The following is a 20,166-nucleotide window of genomic DNA, read 5'->3' as shown; positions in this document are numbered from 1 at the left end:
CCTATTCATCATCACCTCCCGCCTTTTCATGTTCTGATGACCTCATAAGCAAAATAGATCAAAATGACTCAAAAGAAAAAGAGAAAATCCTTGAGCTTGAGTACGTTTTCTGCTTTTATTTGTTTTATTCTATGATAAATGGACAAATTTCAGCACAGAAGAGAAAGGATCAACAAAGTACCCAATCTTATATTTTCAAAGTGATTGGGCTGAGTGATAATGAGCATTCAGTCATGAAGGATCTGCCTAGACATGTATTAATGTGCATTTGCTTGCAAGCAACCAAGCCAATCAAGCACACAGGATTAGATACTGCAATAAATTTCAGAAAATGGTATTCAGGTCATTCTCTCTTCCTCCTCTCTCCTCTTCTGTCCTTTCACCCTTAAAAGTCCAGTGTTAGTTACAGCCTATGGTTCATGTTTGCACAGAATGTACAAATCAACTTGCTTAAAAATGCAAGTAATTTTCAAGACAGAAATCTTGGGATAAGATACAAGAAATATCTACTATTCAGAATTCTGACCATTTGCACCCAGCAGCCTAGCAACATGTCATCCAACTGATATTCATTAGTATGCCTGACTGACTGACATCCCACCAGTCCAAGATGCACACTTGTTTTTGTGTTCCCCAATTTGAGGCACTGAATCATAGCATCTAGTAGAAAATGCAGGTAAAAACTGCTTTCACCAGAAATATCCATGTACTCAGTGTATTTTACCTATTCCAGCTGCAGAGTCCACTTTAATGTAAGTCTGCATAACCATTTCATCACACACAACTCATTTATATGATATGAGGAGAGCAATGTCAGCACATACCTTCCGAGGGCCAGTGTTTTTCAGCTCAAAGACATCCATGGTGTAGTTGACCCTGCGACCGTAGTGGTCGAACTGAACATTTCCAGTCAAACCTTGTATTCGAACCTACAAATGGAAGAAAAACCATTGTGAAGATCCAGTCTTATGCTTTTTACTTCAAATGTCACAGAGCAGTACAACTTATCCTGGCTACATCCTTAGATTACCATAAGAACCCTACTGTAGAGCAGTTCAAAGAAATAAAGTTGGCTGCTTTCTTTATATTCTTTTTTCCTGTCGAACCATGCTCAAAACAGGCTTAGATAGGTCAGTATCTAACTGCTAACAAAGACACAAAGTGGACCTTCCCTTCTTTCATGCTGTGCAGATCAACACCTTCCAGCTGCAGGTTCTAAAGGGAAATACATTTTTTACTATTTTCATCTCTCCTGGGTTCATATGAAAAAACCTAAAGGAAGTCTGGCCTGAGCTCACATGTCTTTTTAGCTCCCACTCCCACCTGACAACAACCTTAGCCCCAGCAAAGCAGTTTACTATCAGGGAAGATAATACAGGGCTGATATGGATAGAGCTTGAAAAGGGTGTTTTCAAAGCATTAGAATGAAGAAGGCCAGTTGTGAAGCCTTACAATTGGCTGTGGCAGTTTCCCACCACCAGTGCCTCTGCTGAAACCAGAACACTTCTTCTTTCTTCCAGCACTTAATTGTGTCGCTGAAGGATACCCAAGCTGTGGTCCTTGTCTCAAAGAAGTCGTGGCCATATTGCTGATGGCTTTGATTTTACCAGGATCTGGCCATGAAAACCTCTCTGGCAGAATTTGAAGTCTCATGCTGTCTGCCTGAACACAGAAGCCTGACTTAATGTTCTTCTCCATTGTTACAGATCTGTGCATCTGCACAGAATATGTGAAGCATACAAAATGCTTTATTTCTCTCCCTAAGAGTCAGGATGTGGCTTGAAATCACTTACTCTTTCCCTCTGTCCATTTCTATCTACCGATTTTTCTCCAGGACTGAATCCTTGGCTTCCAGGCACAGAGCTGCCAGCTCTGTCAGCAGTCACTTCTCCTCAACAGTTTCTCCTGAGTGGAGTCTCCTCATTTGCAATGATTTAAATTCTACTGCAGGATTTTTATTTTTGTTCTGTTCCATTCAAAGGAAAGGCTAAATCATCTTGACAGAGATCTGGAACTTTCTAGGCATCCATATTCATCAGGAATTCAAAATCCTGAAATAACCCATAGCTCTGGGTTATTTCTTTTTAAAGAAAAAACCCCGAAACTACCTATGTGATTTCCCTGGGAGAAGTCTACTTTTATTGAAGATGACAGAAACATATTTGAAAGGTTATATTATGTGGTTATATCTTTTTTCTTAAATGACAATATCTGTACAGGCAGGTTATTTGCAATAGTAACAAATCAACTCAGCAGTACAGTGGAGGGAGTTCCAACTATCTCAAAAGATCTAACAGTACCTTCAAATAGTAGTAGTTCCTCTCTGCCTTCATTCCAAGTTACAAATCAGAACAACCTGAACAGTCCAACCTGCTTGCAATTTCCAAGTAAAAAATAATTTTCCCTCTCCTATTACTACCGTAGTGTATACTGTTCTGCAAGTCATAATAGCGTGCAACTGGTATCCAAAATTCTAAAAGATCACTAGAACAAAGCCTCCCCTTACCTGTTTTAATGTCCTCTCCATATCAATTCCTTGACCCCATGGGGCTGCAGGGTTGGCAAGACAATCACCAGCATTTCCTCTCCTTGAAATATCAATTTTCTGTCTTCTAAGATTACGGAAAGTTTCAGCCATCACAAGTACTCCATCATACGTCAATGCAGATGTATACTAAATGGATAGACAAACACAGCCCTTCAGAGTTGACAAAAAAAAAAAAAAATCTGCTGTTTCAAGATAATTCTAGTTTGATTCATTATGCAGCTGTTTCTATACCTTCATTTAGAAAACAGCTCTCCTCAAAATCAAAAGCAATTTTGTCTAAGGGACAAATGTAGGACATTCCAGTAGGTACAGCTTTAAAATTGTATTTCCTAAGGGTAGAAAAATCTGCATCTTAAGAATTAATTAAAAAGACGAAAAATTAAACTTGAAATATTCAAGTATTTTTCCTTTTTTTTTCCCACTTGTCTTACACAATAGGGAATAACCCCATCCACCCAATCTACTCCAAAAAAAAAAAGGAAACAGTAACTCACTGAGAAAAAACAAACCCTGAAAAAATGAGCAGCTGATGAGCAGGAATTCAGGCTACTGGAACTGTTAGAGATGATCAAGAGTAGATTCTTCCTATTGGAAAACCTGTGTTGGATCTCTGCCTGATAGGTACCCTGAGCAGTCTGTGTTTCTACACCAACTACAGCAACTGCTCTAGGTAGATAACATGCCAAACGAAACATTTAGAACAAGTCTTGGGCAGATGTTAGCCTGGAGCCACATAAACAAAGGGGTGCTTTCTCAGTATGGTCCTCTGATAAAAACAATGCAACAGGAAAAGTTGTTCACATGCTCAGGGCTGCTACTGATATGCATGCTAACTTCCAAAATTCAAATTCCATTATTCAAATCTAATTTCCTTCCTTTCCTTTCTCTTGCAGATTATAAGGTCTTTGAGACATGATTTATCTTTATAGCTTCAAATTTTGGTTATCCTGAGATGAATTATGTGTGACTGCAATTAATCATGCTGACTTCTCAGAAGCAGACAGAATAATCCTGCTTTTGTCACAAGGTGTCCTATAGGTAGAATTTTTTCTGTCACCAGTAACTGGGGAGTCTTCATTCCAAGCCCTTGGTTTTGGTTTGTTTCTTTTTGTTTTTTGGGGTTTTTTAACATAAATTTTTGACGTGCCACTGAATTCTGTAGCTATGTCTTGTAATTCCCATGTTGATGCTCTCTCTAGACTTTACCAAACTACCAATGTCCCAGCCAAGGGAGGGCTGGTTGCTTATCTTTGCATAGTGCCCAGCATAAAGGGGCCCATTTTCAAGCATGTCTGGCATGCATTAGTGCATATAATAACAGAACTACTTTGTTGAAGTCATATTTACAGCTGTGCTGTGATTTGCCTGCCAGGAAAATTATATGTCAAAAAAATATTTTTTATCACTCTGTGAAGGATTAGGAAAGAGGAACTCTGGGGTGAGATTTAACTTTAAAATCATGCCTGCTTGTGATTTCTACATGAGGATTTGAGGTGGAAAATTTCCAGAGGAAACCCCATACAAAAATTTAAAGGTAGCAAATTTACAGTTAAAGCACTATCTCATCCAGAAGAATTCATCTGTCAGGAAAGATCTGCACTCCAAAGAAACCTAGATAATTAGACTAATTAATGTAAATTTTATTGAAATTAAGTTGTCAGTTAAGCATTTGACCTTTATCTGCTGTCGGTAATGGGGTGAAGTCGGAGAATAAATGACAACAGACATTTAAGTACATCAGCAAAATGTGTTGCAGTTTTCATTTCCATCATATAAATCTAAGGATAGGCATGATTAATGGCCAGTAATAGTAAGATCAACTGCCTTCTCCTCTGCCTAAATATTAAAGTCTTCATTCATGTATTCAACAATGTTAATAAGAAATTAGAACACTGGAGTGATATCTTTGGTAGTGCTTCAGATCGGGGAGTACCTTTGGTGGGGTCTCAGATCCTGGGTATTCTCTCTGGTCCAGTTTCTTCCAGCGCTGCATCAGCTTAGTTACCATTGGGGTACTGAAATCCACTAGCTGAAATCCAGTCACATTGGCTCCCCCATGCATAAATCTCTCCAGAGAAATATCTTTGAATCCCTAGAAAATCAATTTAAGATTTTGTTTTCCCTCCTACGCCACTGTGGGTCCAATCTGTTCTAGGTCAGCATGGCAGCATAAAGAATGCACAACAGCAGGATTCCATTAGAAGGCAAAATTTTAAACCAGGAAATAATGTTGAACCTTCATTCATAACTTCCATTTGTGTAATAAAGAAAAAAAAGCCAAGAAATAGATTTGCCACATTATTGCTAGGGTGGTCTTGACAGCTAAGCAACACATTGTTGGGAATGGCAGACAGTTTTTGAAGAAGTGCCTTTGGCGAATAAACTGAAAAATGTCTGCAGAATATTAAAGGCTTAATCCAATTTCCATTAAAGTTGTCAGACTGGAATAAGCACTGTACTAATGTTTTAGAAAATGCATCTCTTTTATTTTTTTTCCATGTTAAAAAATGAACAACCCCACTCTGTAAATACATTTACTCCAGTATTCATTGTTTAGACTGAAAATGAGATAATAGATTAGACATTAGAAGGCAGAGACAGCACATGAGAATCTCATTGTTAGTGCAAGGAAAACAACATCAAAATAGCACTTCTGTTAAAAAGGATTGTGGTAGCTCTTAGGTCTGTTACACATCGAAAACCTAGAGTGAATCCCAACACTGAAAGAGAAGATAAACACACACATCTCCTGACCTATTGGTTTCTCTGGATAATCTGTTCAGCACAATTCTTTACTAGAATTTGCCTTTAGAGACAGAACTGAACTTCAACAAACTGCATAACACAAACTGTTAAAGCACTAAGAAGCAAGCATAAATCTTTCTCCTTTCCTGGCTGCTATGTCTAAGGTTAGCTCAGAAGCATCTTATTTTAATTTTCTTAAATTCCTGTGATTGATACTTATCAGTGAAAATAAAAGTGAAAATCTAGAAATATTTAGGAAAAAAAATTGTGGGGTACTGGGGTAAGGGCCCAATATGCCAGGGGAAAAGAACTTGTTAAGGACAGAGATTTGATTCATGTCCTAAGGGTTACTGACAGTAGCTATAAAAGGTGACGCATCAGGACGTTATATTACCCACATAATTGAACAGACAGTAGATAACAAAGTGTGCCCCTGCTGAAGTAGATCAGATGTGCCTGTCTCCACTGCATACCGCACTAGCAGATTACTGCAACATCCAGTTCCTTGTTTACAGCAACTATTTTACATGAGAAAAATTACTTGAGGAACTATAAAATTGTAATGCCAAAAGATCTAATTTATAAGACCTAAGAGTACAGATGTCTCATTTGCAACACCTGAGGCTTTAAATATAATCTGAAGTGGTACTAAGTGAAGGTTCAAGTGCAGCAAAGCACAATAAAATATTTCACGTCAACTAAAATTCCTTGAGGGTGAGTGGAAAGCAAACAGTTTAAAGCATGCATTATACTCTGTCCTATATTCACTGTGCTTTGCCAGGCAGGTATTTTAGCTTAAAGAATGAGTCATTTAAATAATAAAATACTGCATTTGGTCTTTCTTTGCCCTCTTCTGAACATTAGTTGTGTGAATGTCCAGTTTAGCCTTAAAGTAAAAATACTGAAGTAGCAATTTGACTGGAAATAGCTGATCTTACGGAAAATACATGTTTCCTGGGGAATGTATAAAAGTTACCTCTAGAATTCTTGTATTAGTAATAATAAAAAGATAAGTCAAAAATCATTATAGTTCTAGTTTAATTCAGCTCCAAGATACATGTATCAGTTCTTTCTCCTACCTTGATTTTGATAAAATTTAGGAGTATTACTTACTATATTACTGTGCCCTTTATATCTAGATAGCTGCAATAAGAAACCCAAGTTCTTTTACACATCATAAAGAATGCATTATGTACAAGCACATATTAGAGACAAATGGGAAATGCTGTGTGAAGTGCTATAACTTCAAAGTAAAACTGAGCGTTGCACTTACCGAGTAGGGGTATAATTCTAGAAAAGTATCTTACCAGGTTGGCAACAATATAATGGTATCCTTTAACATGCTTTCCCACGCTCACAATCTGTGGGAGAGAAATAAGACAAAAAAGGAAAAACAATGTCATACTGTTTTCTCTATAAAGGTGCTTTCATAGAAAGCTAGATATAAACTGAAATATATAGCACTGGTAATATTAGGCTGGGAGTCTTTTTACAATAATGTAACTATAACTTTCCAGGGGCTTAATAATGGGAAAAAGTTAAAATTACAGTGAGTAAAGTAATGAACTGGTAATCTGAGTGCCTTCTGTATTGAAATGTTACTGTAGTATATACTATTTTACCAAATAGAGCAATTATCTACGGGACAAAAATTCAAAAGGAGGAGATGTCACACTAGTTAGAAAGCCTACCCCCTGATTTACTTTTTTGTTTAAAATAAGTGCAGAAGTTATGAATGAAAGTGGGAGCTCTGATAAGAGACTGAGTGAGCTGAGCTGCAGCCTATAAAAAGGATTCTGAATTTGCTCTCTCTTCAGAACAGTGAGAGGTTCCGTTGTTTAATATTATTAATTTTCTCATGTTTGTGAATACTTTGCTTGTTAAATAAATGGTTTTCTTCCACTTCTTTTGAAAGAGGTTTATGTCTCCCAAACAGGCAGGGGAGGGGCTGCTTGAATTTGCTTTCTAGAGGGACCCCATTGGAGATTTTCTTCCTAAATTTGTCTAAAACCAGGACAATAGTCTACAATTGAAGTGCTTGTATTAAAAAACCAAAACATAAGCCTAAAAAATCACCAAAGACACTAGACACCCAAGCCATGACCAGACTGTTACCCTTGGTTTAAATGAATTTTAGGCTTAATAAAACTCCCAAATCAGTGATTTATTGCCACTGCTGACATTTTATTGGGCGCGGTAGAGATGGAAAAGTCACAACTTTCCCTATTACAAGCTCAACACATGTGAGGAGGATACTCTCAAGTAATGAATTTTCCCATATAATAAAAATTTTCAAGTCCTGGCTTGAAACTGGCTTCAAAAGAATTATGATTCCTGCTCCCAATCAGGATTATGATCTCTGATCCCAGTAAAGCTTGTACGTCTGTACTCATTCAGCAGTGCACGGTAATATAATATTTGCCTCCTCATTACAGGGAAACTGATATAGGGTAAAAAAATTACATTTTAAAATAAATACCACATCACAACCTGAAAGTTATTAAGTGGACTGGCATAATATAAAATCATACAATCATAGAATGGTTTGAAAAGACTTTACAGATCATCTAGTTCCAACATCTCCCAATTCTTTCTCCTTGGATCTGTTCTTAATCTATTCACCCCCATCTTGGGCAAATCTCCTTTTGAGATTTATTTCTGTGCTTGCTCCTAGGAAATGCATGTAGATACTACTGCAGAATTCTTGGATTTGATGTGAATAATACATAACATTTTTGAAAAACCTGAAATTTGATGTCTTCATTGTATTCTCTCAAAACTTGTTTCTTTGGGTGAGTGACACAAGTACACAGTTATGTATCACAGAGTTGTCTTAACTTCCCTTAGAGTCAGTGGAAAGAGCAGTCACTTTGAGGAAATGATTCAGCTTATTCTAAAGCACATGTGTAAAACTAATTAGACAGCTTGTGCCCTGAAAGTGTGTATTTTTCTGCATTGACTAGAAAGAGTTGATGGGGATTAACTCTGATGCAGACACCTACATTTTATTTCCCTAATGTTAACTGAGATGAATTTCACCCTAAAAATGTTGATTATGTTGCCAGAAAAGAAAAGTAGTGGCTTCTATTTTCAACCAAGATTGGGTACAATTCTGACTTTGAATTTGGAAAGTATTACAGCTATTGATCACACATATTTTGTGTGATGCTGAGAATTGGTTATAGTCCTGGGAAAAAGTGCCTGTTTAGTGAAATAGTTTTCTGTGAACATGTCATAGTTTTGAATATCCAAACTAGACATGCTGTCACCTTTCTTTCTCAAATACTCAAAGATGCAGAGTACTATCTACAAACCAAGATATGAATTCTTGCTACCTGAATCATCCCCTTTTACTTCACTGCATTTCTGCCCTGAGGGACATTGAGGCAATGAACTCAAGTGGAGCTTGACGGCTATTCAGTCTGGAATGTGAAGTCTCTCACTTTCCTTCTCTGTGCTTTAACTGGTTAAGAGTGGCTAAAGTTTTGAGATGAGACCTCAACATTCCATTAATGTAAGAGTAGATATTACCCAGAAGCCAAAACAGGCCTGAGATTTTGTCAGATGACAGAGTGTTCCAGAAAGCCTTTGCTACAGAAGTTCATTACATCTGGGGGCACTTAAAAAACCCAGGTGCTTCCTTGTGCATCTGTTAGTTCAGACCAAAAGGCCAAGTTCAATCACAGCCCAGAGGGAAGGCAAAGTGGCATTGTCTAACATCTACATTAGCAAATAGGGCAGCTGGTGGGATAAGATTGCGCAGCAAGTGTTGGTGCTAAGGAGCTGGCATCCCCTGCATACATTTCAGGAATTTACAATGGACTGCATCTAACCTGGTCACCAGACTGAACTCACACTACACTTCAGGGCACATCTTGTTTAGCATCATCCAAATAAAAACCAGTTCATGTATTTTGAGTCCAAGCCCATCACCTTAATGTGAAACTCAGGAACCAGGAGAAGGACTGCAAAAAAAAGCATGTTCCAGCTCAGATATTTTGTGTTCCTTTGGGCTGCACTTTCTTAGAGAGGCCCTGAGCATCTGTGAGGCAGGTGACAGATTCATGCAGCACATGGCTGAGCAGTCAGAACTCCTTAATTTCAAAAGCAAGGTCCTGGAAGAGAGGGCAGTGCTGCCACAGGGACCTTTAGTGGCTCTGTCAGGGAGCTTCACACAGCTTTCACACTGTGGCCAGCTGTGAGACCTAGCAGGGCTGAGGCATTGGAGCTGGGCTGTGCCTGTCACACAAGCAGTGAAACACCAGGAAACTGCAGATACAGTAGGTCAGGGTCATGGTAGGTCAGGAGGAACCCTCTGCACGTGTAACTGTGCTCTTCCCTGCTTCAGGATGCTCTGATTCACAGCTGTCCCAGTGCCAGCAATCCGGGGCAGTATGCAGTATTTACACGTCATGCACAATAATACTTATGGGCTATGCAGTACTTCCTCACTTACACATTCTAAACATTTGGTTTCACTCTGTACTCCCCTCTCTGGCTTCTTAAACACCACACAAACATACTGCACCTGGCTTTTGTGACAGTGGGAGTTTAGGGTGACCTCAGCTTGCTCAGGGAGGTTTTAGGAAGAAGCTGCTGGGAAGGGTAAACCTTGCTTCTTTGGGAAAGGCTGAGAGCAGGCGTAAGCAGGATGCTGCAGTGGCTTTTGCACATTGATTTTCAGGTTTTAGTTCAATGATCAAGGTGACTAATAAGTAGAACTGGAGCTTTTTTTATACTTTTATTTGTAAAATTGAAGAAATTATTAAATAATCATCAGTGTTAAGAAGAATGAGTAAGAAAATATAATCTGCTTCCCAAATTGCTATTAACAGGGATGACAAGAGTCATTCCATATATTACTATGTAGTCACACTATTGGTGAATATCTCATTTCTGTAAATGAAACAGAATAGAATAAATAAAAAAGTGAGATATTAAGGCCATTAGGCTATCAAGTTTATTTCAGAGTCTAACACAATTTTGTTGGTTGGTTTATCCCCCCAAATATTACTGTTTATGTAAGTGTCTACAGAAAGGTGAACTTCAAAAAAACCCAAATCAGCATTAGGATCTAACCACATTATATAATTCATATATATATAAGAAACTAAAAAGAACAGTTCATTGTGAGAATTTTTAGTTGCTGATCTACTATAACACAATTATGAAAATGCCTTATTCTGATTTCAGAATGCCAGTGGTAATCAAAAGTAACTAGAATTACATTGACTTTAAAGTTTGATAAAAGCAGGGCCAGTGAGATCCAACTCGGGTTCTTGACACAGCTCTGTGACTTTATGATACAATACTGTTCTTTCAATTTAGCTGAACAATAGCCTGGTTTAGGAAATACAGAAACTGTTCCACTCTTGGAAAGAAGGGCTACCAGTGTCTGCTTTGATTATTTTCTTTTTTTTTTTCCCTGTGTGTGGCAAGGTCACTGACTTTGATAAAACCATTTGCAAACTTGCATCAGCATCTGAACAGAGAATCTGGCCCCAGGTCATTCTCTACTACTGTGAAATGGATATTGCACATAACTCATTTTAAAATAATGCTTAGCTTCTGTAGCATGAAATGTCCCTTGTTATGATTTACAGAAGATGGAGGTCAGTACAGCTGGAGTGAAAAGGACTTATTTTCAGTTAAATCTCTTCAAAGGGTGATAGCTGTGCATTACCAATCGGACTTTGACAAAGGTTTTCCTCTTTGGTATTGTGTCACAATTCACTGCCTTAAGAAAAAGAACACCTGCAATAAAATGAAGGCTGTCTAATGCAATAAAAAAAGAGTGGAGACTTGTTAAAGACAGAAGATTGAGACCTGACCTGAAATATTGCAGCAGAAATGGTGATGATATAAACCACAACTGAAGTGGGATTTTACACAATATCTCAACCTACGATAAATCTTCCACAAAGCCATAAAAATAGCAGTTGAGAAACAAGCCTAATTTTAACAACTCGTGCCCAGAAAAGGGCATTCTTATTGGAGAAAGGGTGGACAGCCATCAGAGAGGATGCTAAAAAGGCAGAAAACAAAGCAGATGTGGCTCTGTCTCTCTTGTGGAGGCAGGTGCTGAGCTGGAACAGGGCTGTGCACACCCACCCCTCTCATGGCTGGGCAGAAAACGATGCTTCCCACACAGACCCCATGCTTATCAGCAGCTGGCAAAGCAGACAGCCCTGCTCAGTGCAGGAAGCTACAGGGCAAGAAGACCTGGAGAGGTGGCTCAAAGGTCATTAACCATTGCCCTGTGCATAGCTATTTGCTTCCTTCTGCTGCTGAAGTTGTGCCTACTCCTATCCTAAATAGGATGTGGAGACTTGTAAGGAAAAAGGAAATGAGGAAAGAGATGAAGGGTGTAAGAAGGTCACATCATAAGAAGGTCACATCACAAATCCTTTAAATCATTCATATTCATCCTTTGTCTCCTAATGCCTATTTGCTCTTTCAGTGACTGAAATAACGTATTTCTCATGTCTAAACCTCATCAGTTGTGTGCTGCAGTAACAAAATGCATTCTTATTACTGTGCAGTGTGGGACTGTGTGCAAAATCCCAGCTGCTTCACAGAGAGGAGCCTGTGCAGAGCTCCTCCTGGCTCTGCAGGGTGAGGAAACTGCTGGTGGCAGTGCTGGTGGCTGGCTCCTTCAAGGAGAACTATCAGTTTGCATTGACATGCCAGTGTTGCTTAGAAGCAACTCCATAGACCTCTAGGGAAAGGACAAAAAAAAAAAAAAAGGCATGGAGAATAAAGAATGAATAAGAAAAGGCACTTTATGAATCTTCCATTCCCTCTGGGTCAGAGATATGCAGAGAGCTGCTACTACATCCCTGAAGTGCTATGAAGTCCAACAACGCTGCTACTAGCCCATACTACTGTGTGCAGTGCACATGCCAAATTTTTTGGCTAATGATTTGCTCCTGTGGTTCTGTGAGAGCACAACTAAAGCTGCATTTTATTCATGCAAATCTAATAGACGTTGGGGAAAAATACAGACAGTCCATGCTGTTTTTCAAACAAGACATAAAGAAATCTACATTATACCACTAAACTACATGTAAAAGACATGCTGTCTCTTGATAAATACTGATCTGTGTTGTGGTAGTGATCCTTTGTGCCAACACATCTCCATGCTCATGAAAAACAGGGAAGCAGGAATGTTTGAGCTAGTACTCTGTGTAACTCATGTGTCTGGTTAATTTCTGCCTTCCTGTATTATGTTGCAATTTATTGCAAAGTACCATGTTTTAATTTATTATTAACTTAAATTCATTGCAGAAGTGACAAGTGCTATCTTCAGTTAGTAGACACACTGGAAACTAAGATGAGAAAAAAAAATGTTTTTAAAACCAGCCAAATTGACAACTCCATCAATTTAGAGAAATTCTGCAGTCAAACGTTACTGTTTCAAGTTTAGCACTCCTGAGACAAATTGAGAGGAGATGGAGAACGAGGGGAATATCTTGGCTTCTGTACTTTTCTCCACACATACATTTATTTGCTTTCATTTTGACCATACTACTACTACTACTACTGCTATTACTACTGCTGCTATTACTAGTCCTACTAATTATTCTTCTACTACTTCTACTACTAATTCTTGCTGTGACAATCTGCTCCATTTTACCTATCAGAGAGATTTGGTTTCCAGTGCAAACACATAACATGATATTTCTCAGCAACATATCTCAAGGCTCTCTAAGGGTGAGGAATCAGTGGTCTCAAGCAACACACTGAACAACTGATTTAGGTAGACAGCTGTGAACAGCATTCCAGACACTGGGCAGCTACTTCCCTATTTTGCTTGTTAATAACAATTGTTGGCTATTATTAATTAGAGTTTATTGGTTTGCAGTTTTTACAAGATTAATGATACTAGTACTTTGTGGCAATTTCACATCCATGTGTAAATTTTAATACTACACAGGGCAATGGTAATTCTTTTTACTATTATGTATCACTTCAGCTGTGTACACTGAAGCATTAAATCTGTGCCAGATGCTCCATAACAGTTTTCACCTCTGTGTTTAAAGGCAAATAAGCCCTGGATGAGCAATGAGGCTTGATCTTGATGATACAAAACACTGACAGAGCTGAGAAAAGTGCTCATCTACTGGGAAACATCCTATTTAATTCTTATGGTCTGGGGAGAACAGGATGAAGGAAAAAACTGTCTGGAATCAGCCTGTTTGGTACACCAGGAGCTAGACTGATGATCTCTGACAGCAGAACTGATTCATTTTGCAAAAATCAGAAGAAAATGCTGTTCACAGTGGACACTGGAAGGCTCTGAACACAAAGAATGCTGAGGTTTCAACTTTGTCAGATGGAGACAGTGGGAGAGGAGGGAGTGGCTACAGATGGAAGAAGAAAGGAAATCCATTGCCATTCATGCAGAAAGGAGAAACACTTCTTTTCTGAATATAGTCCTCATCATGTGGATGTGTTTATGGACATATCTGTTTATATAAATATAGAAACAAACACTGACACGTTACTGCATATGAAAAGCCCTAGAAAACAGAAATGAGGAGTAGCAATATTCTCTTTCAGAAAGAAGTAAACATAAAGGTAGGTAAATGCAATTACACCTAGCTTGTGTTTTCAGCTTGCTTTGCTGAATTTTGCATGAAGGTCGTTATGGAGACACAATTAAATTGAATTTCTGGTAAAAATCTGAGAGGGCTATCATAAATAAGGAAGAAGAAGCAGACTACTCAGTAGCTGCTTTTAAAATTCTCAGTAGAGAATGAGAAACCAAAATGCTGGAGAGGCATCTGTTTATTGAAGGACTTTTTTAGATGCAGTCACACAATATAGCTCAAAGGTTGATCCGATCACCCTGGTATCCTTTCTGGCAGTTTCCCATGCAAGCACATTACGGGTTTGCAAGGTTCAGTACAAGATGACACACAGTTCACCCACTTATAAGGCATTTCTACCTCGAGAGATGTCTATAGGTGTGTAAAAAGAGTACTGTGAATCAAAGGAGCTCATCTGTGCCTTATTTCATGGCCTTACTCTCAGCCTGACTCACGAAGCACAGCAGGACAGGTTGGGCACACACTGGAGAAGAAGAGGCCTTGCCAGAAGGCTCCTGGGCTTCTGGTTTGAGCTTCCCACGGGCCACTCATGCACCCTCATGGCAGACAACGCCAACAGCCTCTTGAACTGCAGTGCCACCACGGCAATGATCCTGCCCCTGGGCTCAGCTCTGCTGAGGCACATTGGCAATGGTGTGCCCACTGCTGGGCCCCCAGCACAAAAGAGACATGCACACACTGGAACAGTCCAGAGAAACACCAAAAGGTACTGAAGCTTCTGTCATATGAGGAGAAGCTGAGAGAGTTGTGACTGGAGCAGCCTGGAGAAGAAATACCTCAGGCAGATCTTAGCAATTATTTATAAATACCCAATAGGATGGTGTAGGGAAGAGGGTCCCTGACTCTCCCTTGAGGTGTACAATGATAGGACAACAGGCAAGGGACACGGGTTGCAACACAAGAAATTCCAGCCAGACATGAGGAATTTATTTTTTTTCTATGAGGTAGTCAAGTAGTGAAACAGGAAATAAGAGTGTTATGGGATCTCCATCCTTGGATGCATTCAAAATTAAGCCAAATGAGTAACCTGATCTAAGGTTGTCCCCTTGGGCACCAGGAGTGATCTTCAGAGGTGACCTTCAATCCCAATTATTCTCTTAGTTTGTGAAACAGAACTGCTCATGTCAGTATTTCACAGTCTGAATTTCAAAACCAGCTCCAAAATCTGTATGAAAACAAATACCACCAAATCAAGAGTCCAGGTTTTTTTTTTTCCTTCTGGAATCTTATTTTCTCTGCAATGCTTAATATGCAATGACAACAAGAATTCTGTCAGAAAAAGAGACAGGTGAACAAAACTGTTAACTTCCAATTTCAGTACTTCATGCTTTTGAAATCTTCCTTACATCGTTTTACATGTCTTTTTGGTACAGATTAACAGCAACAAGAAAAAAATATTGAAAGTCCAGAAGAAAAGGGATAAAATATTTACAGTTAATAACATTATTCCTCATGACCTAAATGACTCTTAGATTACACTTTTCAGTGTAACTATCAAATCTGTTTGGAGAACTGACTGCATTGTATACCTGAACACATTTCTGACTACTGAACAAAATATAAGAAATAGCTGTGATATCAGCTGTGGCTGAGCAAATGACAGTTTGCCTCTCCAGTAATAAGGGTTATTAGTCTCTGAAGAAGTAAAAGAACAAATACAGTGGTTGAACAAATAAAATATGTTTTCATTGAAATCTTCAAAATTATTTTCTGTGATAGTCTTCAAATCTGACCGCATTGTTTTATCACACTTCAGCATTGCTTGCAAAACAGCGAACAAAGAAATAATGGAAGAAATCTACAATGTGTATTTACTGAAGGTAAAGTATCCCAACTAATTAAATGCACGTACAACATAGGAGAGAGCACCATGGCATTTCCTTAAATGTGTGGTTTTAGCTATACATTTTCTGTCATCATTCCTAAGGAAATCACTTTTCTGCCACTGAGCTGTCTCTGGGTCTGTTTATCAATTTTCCAGTGAAATATTTTTTAACACATGTGGCAATTTCAGCTATATTTGAAAGGAAGACAATATCTCTAAGACACATGTAAGGCATTAAGTCTGTACAGTTCTTATTAATCCTGGCTGCTGGGTGAAGAACAGAGACCCATCTGTTTTGGCCACCAAAAGGACAGGAAGCACCTGGACACTACAGCTCCTGTCTGACAGCTACCAGTCAGCACATGGGTACTGACACCTTCCACCCATTCCTTGATAAGCCATGGCAATTGCCTTTTCTTTCTTGCTCAGTAAGTACACATTTGGGAAAAAAATTTTTATGGCGTTTGTGGAAGAGGTAGACTGGGAGAAAAACAAAGTCCATAAAAAACCAGAGGGAGATCACTTGTTTTAGTACTTCTGAACACCATTTCCACCTGCTATATTTACTTTCTGTATTGTTTCAGATTTGACTTGTACAAATTAAGTGATAAATAAATATTAATACAAATAAAATTCTGTGGGAAAAAAATTAAAAATAATGATTTTGTTAGACTGGGATGCCTGACTTGGGGTTTCATAACTTCAGCTTAAATAGATGTGTGGTATTAGTTTTGTTTGAGCTTTCTCAGTAATAAATAAACCCACATTGCTTTTGTTAGCATATTTATTTTGAAGCCTGGATTCTGCATTTCAGATAGAAATTCAGTAAATACATGTAAGTTTAAAGTAATAATTTTCTAATTTTAGTAGAAATATCCTTCAGCCTTAGGCTGACTTGACTTCTGATTTTCACTGAAGGAGCAAAAATGCAAACAGATACACTCTTTTTAAAAGGCAGGAAGAAAAATAAAATGAAAAGAAGGGCTAAGAAAAGAAGGAAAACTCTCAATGAACAGTTGTGTGTTTCTTGCTGTGCCGTATGTGGCAAATGACTCCTTTGGCCTGGGCTGCTCAGATGCTGTACAGCTTGCTGCCAGTGTTAGTGGTTTAGTTGGAAGGAACTGGAAATCATCTTACAATGGGCTTCAAGCATTCATTTCATCTTAAGCAGAAAGTTGTTTGTATTAAATTCATGGGAGCATTTTAGAAACACTGCTTGTAAAGAAGAGGCACAGAAGCAAAGAATTTTCCATCCCTTTCACTGACTTTCATCCTTTCATTCAAACAGAATATTTTTGTGCTTTTAAAAGACCACCTGCTGAAAGTGCCATGGAAAAAGGGATGTCAGTAAACAAGGACACAACGGTCCTTGACAGAAAATGAAACACTAGAAATGCATTCTGCTATATAAGCTATAGCTGTTACATAAAACTGTGGAGATATAATTTTATCTTTCTGTGTCTTTGTTTTAGCTCCGTTTCTCTGTCTTGTCCCAGTAATCTGTAAAGTTAATGGTAAAAAGATCCCTAATTTCATGCCAGTAGGAAAATGGGGCTTTGCCTCTGTTTCTAGTCACTTATGCAACACAAATAAAGGACTATGCTGGTTTATGTTTTGAATTTAAAATTTGTTGTACTTTTTTTTATGGCTGTGTATGAACAGATGAAACAAAGGACTAGGTAAATTAACTGGGAATCAGATTTAGTGACATCACTTACAAGGTTCTAGAACACATTCTGTTAAGCATAAGAAATTTTCTATAACCATTAAGTACAGATGTGCTTTCTCCAAAATGGAAACACACTTTCTGAAAGCTATGTGGAAAGCTGACATGGAATAGATCTTTGTAAGATCACAGAATCCTAGAATGGCTGGAATTGGAAGGGAACCTTAAAGATTACTGAGTTCTAACCCTCCTGCTCCCTACTTTCCATCTTATTTTACTGCTGTGGGTGCTCCTGCTCAGCAGTGAAACACACCAGCCTGGGGTTATTCCTGGGGGTGAGCAGCAGTGGTCGTGTCAAGCACTGAATTCCCTCGTGCTACAGACTGTGGGTCTGCCCCAAGCACCAGCACTGCCAAGGCTGCCCTGAGAGGCCACAGGGAGGGAAAAGCCCCGGACTAGACCCACACCACCCCCAGGCACACACCAGGACCACACTGGTCAATAACATGTCTGCAGGCCCGCCTGCCCTTCGCAAAGGCAAATCATGTGCATCACTTAAAGGGGGCAAGTAAACAAAACACTTCTGGCAATAGTCTTGGTGTTTGTGTGGTGTCTCTCAGAGCCCAGGATGCAGGATGGTAAGATCTGCCAGAGGAGAGCATAAAGGATGAGTTTCACTTCCAGGTAACAAAAAGGTCTTCCTGGTTATGGTTGTTCTAAGCTGTTAAGAAGATAAGGTGTTCTTTCACCATCCTGAGAATAAAGGATGAAAAGGATCTAAAATTATCTTGGTAGGCTTAAGTTACAGCAGATGATCAAGTGTAGGTGGAGATCTGCTGACTCAGGCTGAAGACACTGTCTCTCTTACTGATCACAGAGGCAACAACTCTTTCATGTGTGCAGAAATGGATGTCTTGCTTCAGTGTTATGTTTAAAGCTGACCTTAAGCTAAGCCATGGACACTAACACCAAAACCAAGCAAAATATTCCCAAATACCTCCAAGTCAGTCTTGTGTGGGTGAACAAGACCAAAGAAGTTAGCACAGCTTTATTAAGAAACCCATCACAGTCTCAGAATATCCTTCAGTAATAAAATGTGAAACCTTTGCTGAGATGAAGACAAGAGGGAGAAATCCAAACAACTCAGACACAAACCCTTGAGTGCAAGCTGAATCTATCTTCTGGATTTAATGTAATGGCAGCCCTACTATCCCTTTCTAGAATGGAAATCTAAAAATCAAACCCCATTTCTCTGTATTTCACCACAAAAAGCAATACAGACTTGGCCCTGCCCAAAATATCACAGCTACATAAAACCTAAAAGGAAGATCTCATGATAAAAAGCGCACATCCTGGGGTTGTGCATGGGGGGAGTCTGGAATTCTGGAATTCAGACACATCACTGGGCTCCAGGAGAGAACTCTTCTGTGAAGACAAGTCCCAGACACAGAGTGTGTGGAGGGGTAGCTTCTACACACACACACACGCACACACACACACACTGACATACACAGAAAGGAGAAAATATATGAGAAAGACTAATGAACTAAGAAATATAGGGACAAAAGGAAATAGGAAATGGTGACAATAAAGTCGTACAAGAAGTGAGGAAACAGCAAGGTGCTGTTTTTGTCTGCTGGCAGGTGAAGAGGGCAGCGAGCAGAAAACACCAGGTCAGCTAAGTGGGCAGCAGGCATGGGCAGGGGAGGAGCACATTAGCTCACTTTGACAACACAGCCAGTGGAAAAGCCTCCAGTCTTCACTGCTTGAGATACACAGTCATGAGAAGTGTGAATGTGTATGTACAAGGGCAGTCAGTTGAGAAGAAACCCACAAGCCCACAAGCCATTTTCCCTCCCTTCATTAGCGCAGATTTAAGGGCAAAGCACTTTGAGTTATGGTCTCATTACTGAGATTTAATTACTTTTCCTAAATGTTCTGCAGAACATTTACTTGTACATTGCAAAGTATTACAGTATAGTCACAACTTAGGCTCTCAATTACAGGAGAACTAGGCAGGAAAGAAGTTGAGTTAATTAGACTCACTGAAGCTTAATCAATTCCTCCGTGTATGCAGGGAAGAACACGCCAACTTTTAGTCCATCTGTGAAGCTGTGAAGCCACCTTACCTGTCTGCTACAGGTTATTAAAGCCCCCAAGCAAAGGGAAAAAGTCGATGGCTGATATTTGAAAATGGCTGTTATTCTGCATTTTCTACACTGGGCTAATTTATTTTTGCTAATTTCTTCATTCCCATTTTTTGAAAACTAAATGCTTTGTTTCTGAGACTGCTTCTGACTGCCCATCCTCAAGGCAGCATTTGGTCTTTGAGGGCCATATCGGAAGCCCAACCCAGCACTTCAGGCTCATTTGTAGGTCAGCCTGTCTAGGAAGACCAGAACCTTCACAGGGGAGAATAAAGCTGCAACTCTTATGCACATTTTCTCTAGCTTGGCTCGAATGCCATTCCTGCTTTTACAGTGATAGTACTTTAGAAGGATGGAAAGAATCTCCAGGCATATACATGACTTCCAATTTAATTAGGTCATGCAAATATAGATATGTATATGGTAGATATGTATAGATGTGACTACTGAGTGAACAAAAAAATCTCTAAGCCCACGAGCCAGTTTCTTTCAGTTCAGCAGCATGGATTTAGGGCACATATTTTACACTTAGGAGCAAATAACATAAGTACAAGTAAAAAAAAAGCTCACTTCCTAGGTAAAATTTATCCCACCCAAAATTAGACAGTAGCCAGATAAATCAC

General features: G+C 39.1%; 1 protein-coding gene across 10 annotated transcripts in view; it reads right to left on the bottom strand.

Annotated features, from left to right (window-relative positions):
- Positions 1-20,166, bottom strand: part of GRIA4 (glutamate ionotropic receptor AMPA type subunit 4) — a 215,501-nt gene that overhangs the window by 67,829 nt on the left and 127,506 nt on the right. For all 10 annotated transcript variants that reach the window (XR_012578998.1, XM_005482572.4, XM_026790746.2 and 7 more), the window contains exons 5-8: positions 6,601-6,654; positions 4,482-4,640; positions 2,507-2,674; positions 825-929 (exon numbers count right to left, since the gene is read on the bottom strand). Coding sequence is in view for 9 of the 10 variants with exons in the window: in XM_005482572.4 (XP_005482629.1) it covers positions 825-929; positions 2,507-2,674; positions 4,482-4,640; positions 6,601-6,654 (486 nt within the window). In the remaining variant the exon portion in view is untranslated. The remainder of the gene's footprint in view (positions 1-824; positions 930-2,506; positions 2,675-4,481; positions 4,641-6,600; positions 6,655-20,166) is intronic.

Source organism: Zonotrichia albicollis, chromosome 2, assembly GCF_047830755.1.
Source record: "Zonotrichia albicollis isolate bZonAlb1 chromosome 2, bZonAlb1.hap1, whole genome shotgun sequence".
Classification (NCBI taxonomy): Eukaryota; Metazoa; Chordata; class Aves; order Passeriformes; family Passerellidae; genus Zonotrichia; species Zonotrichia albicollis.
This window is presented reverse-complemented; position numbering and strand designations above follow the sequence as displayed.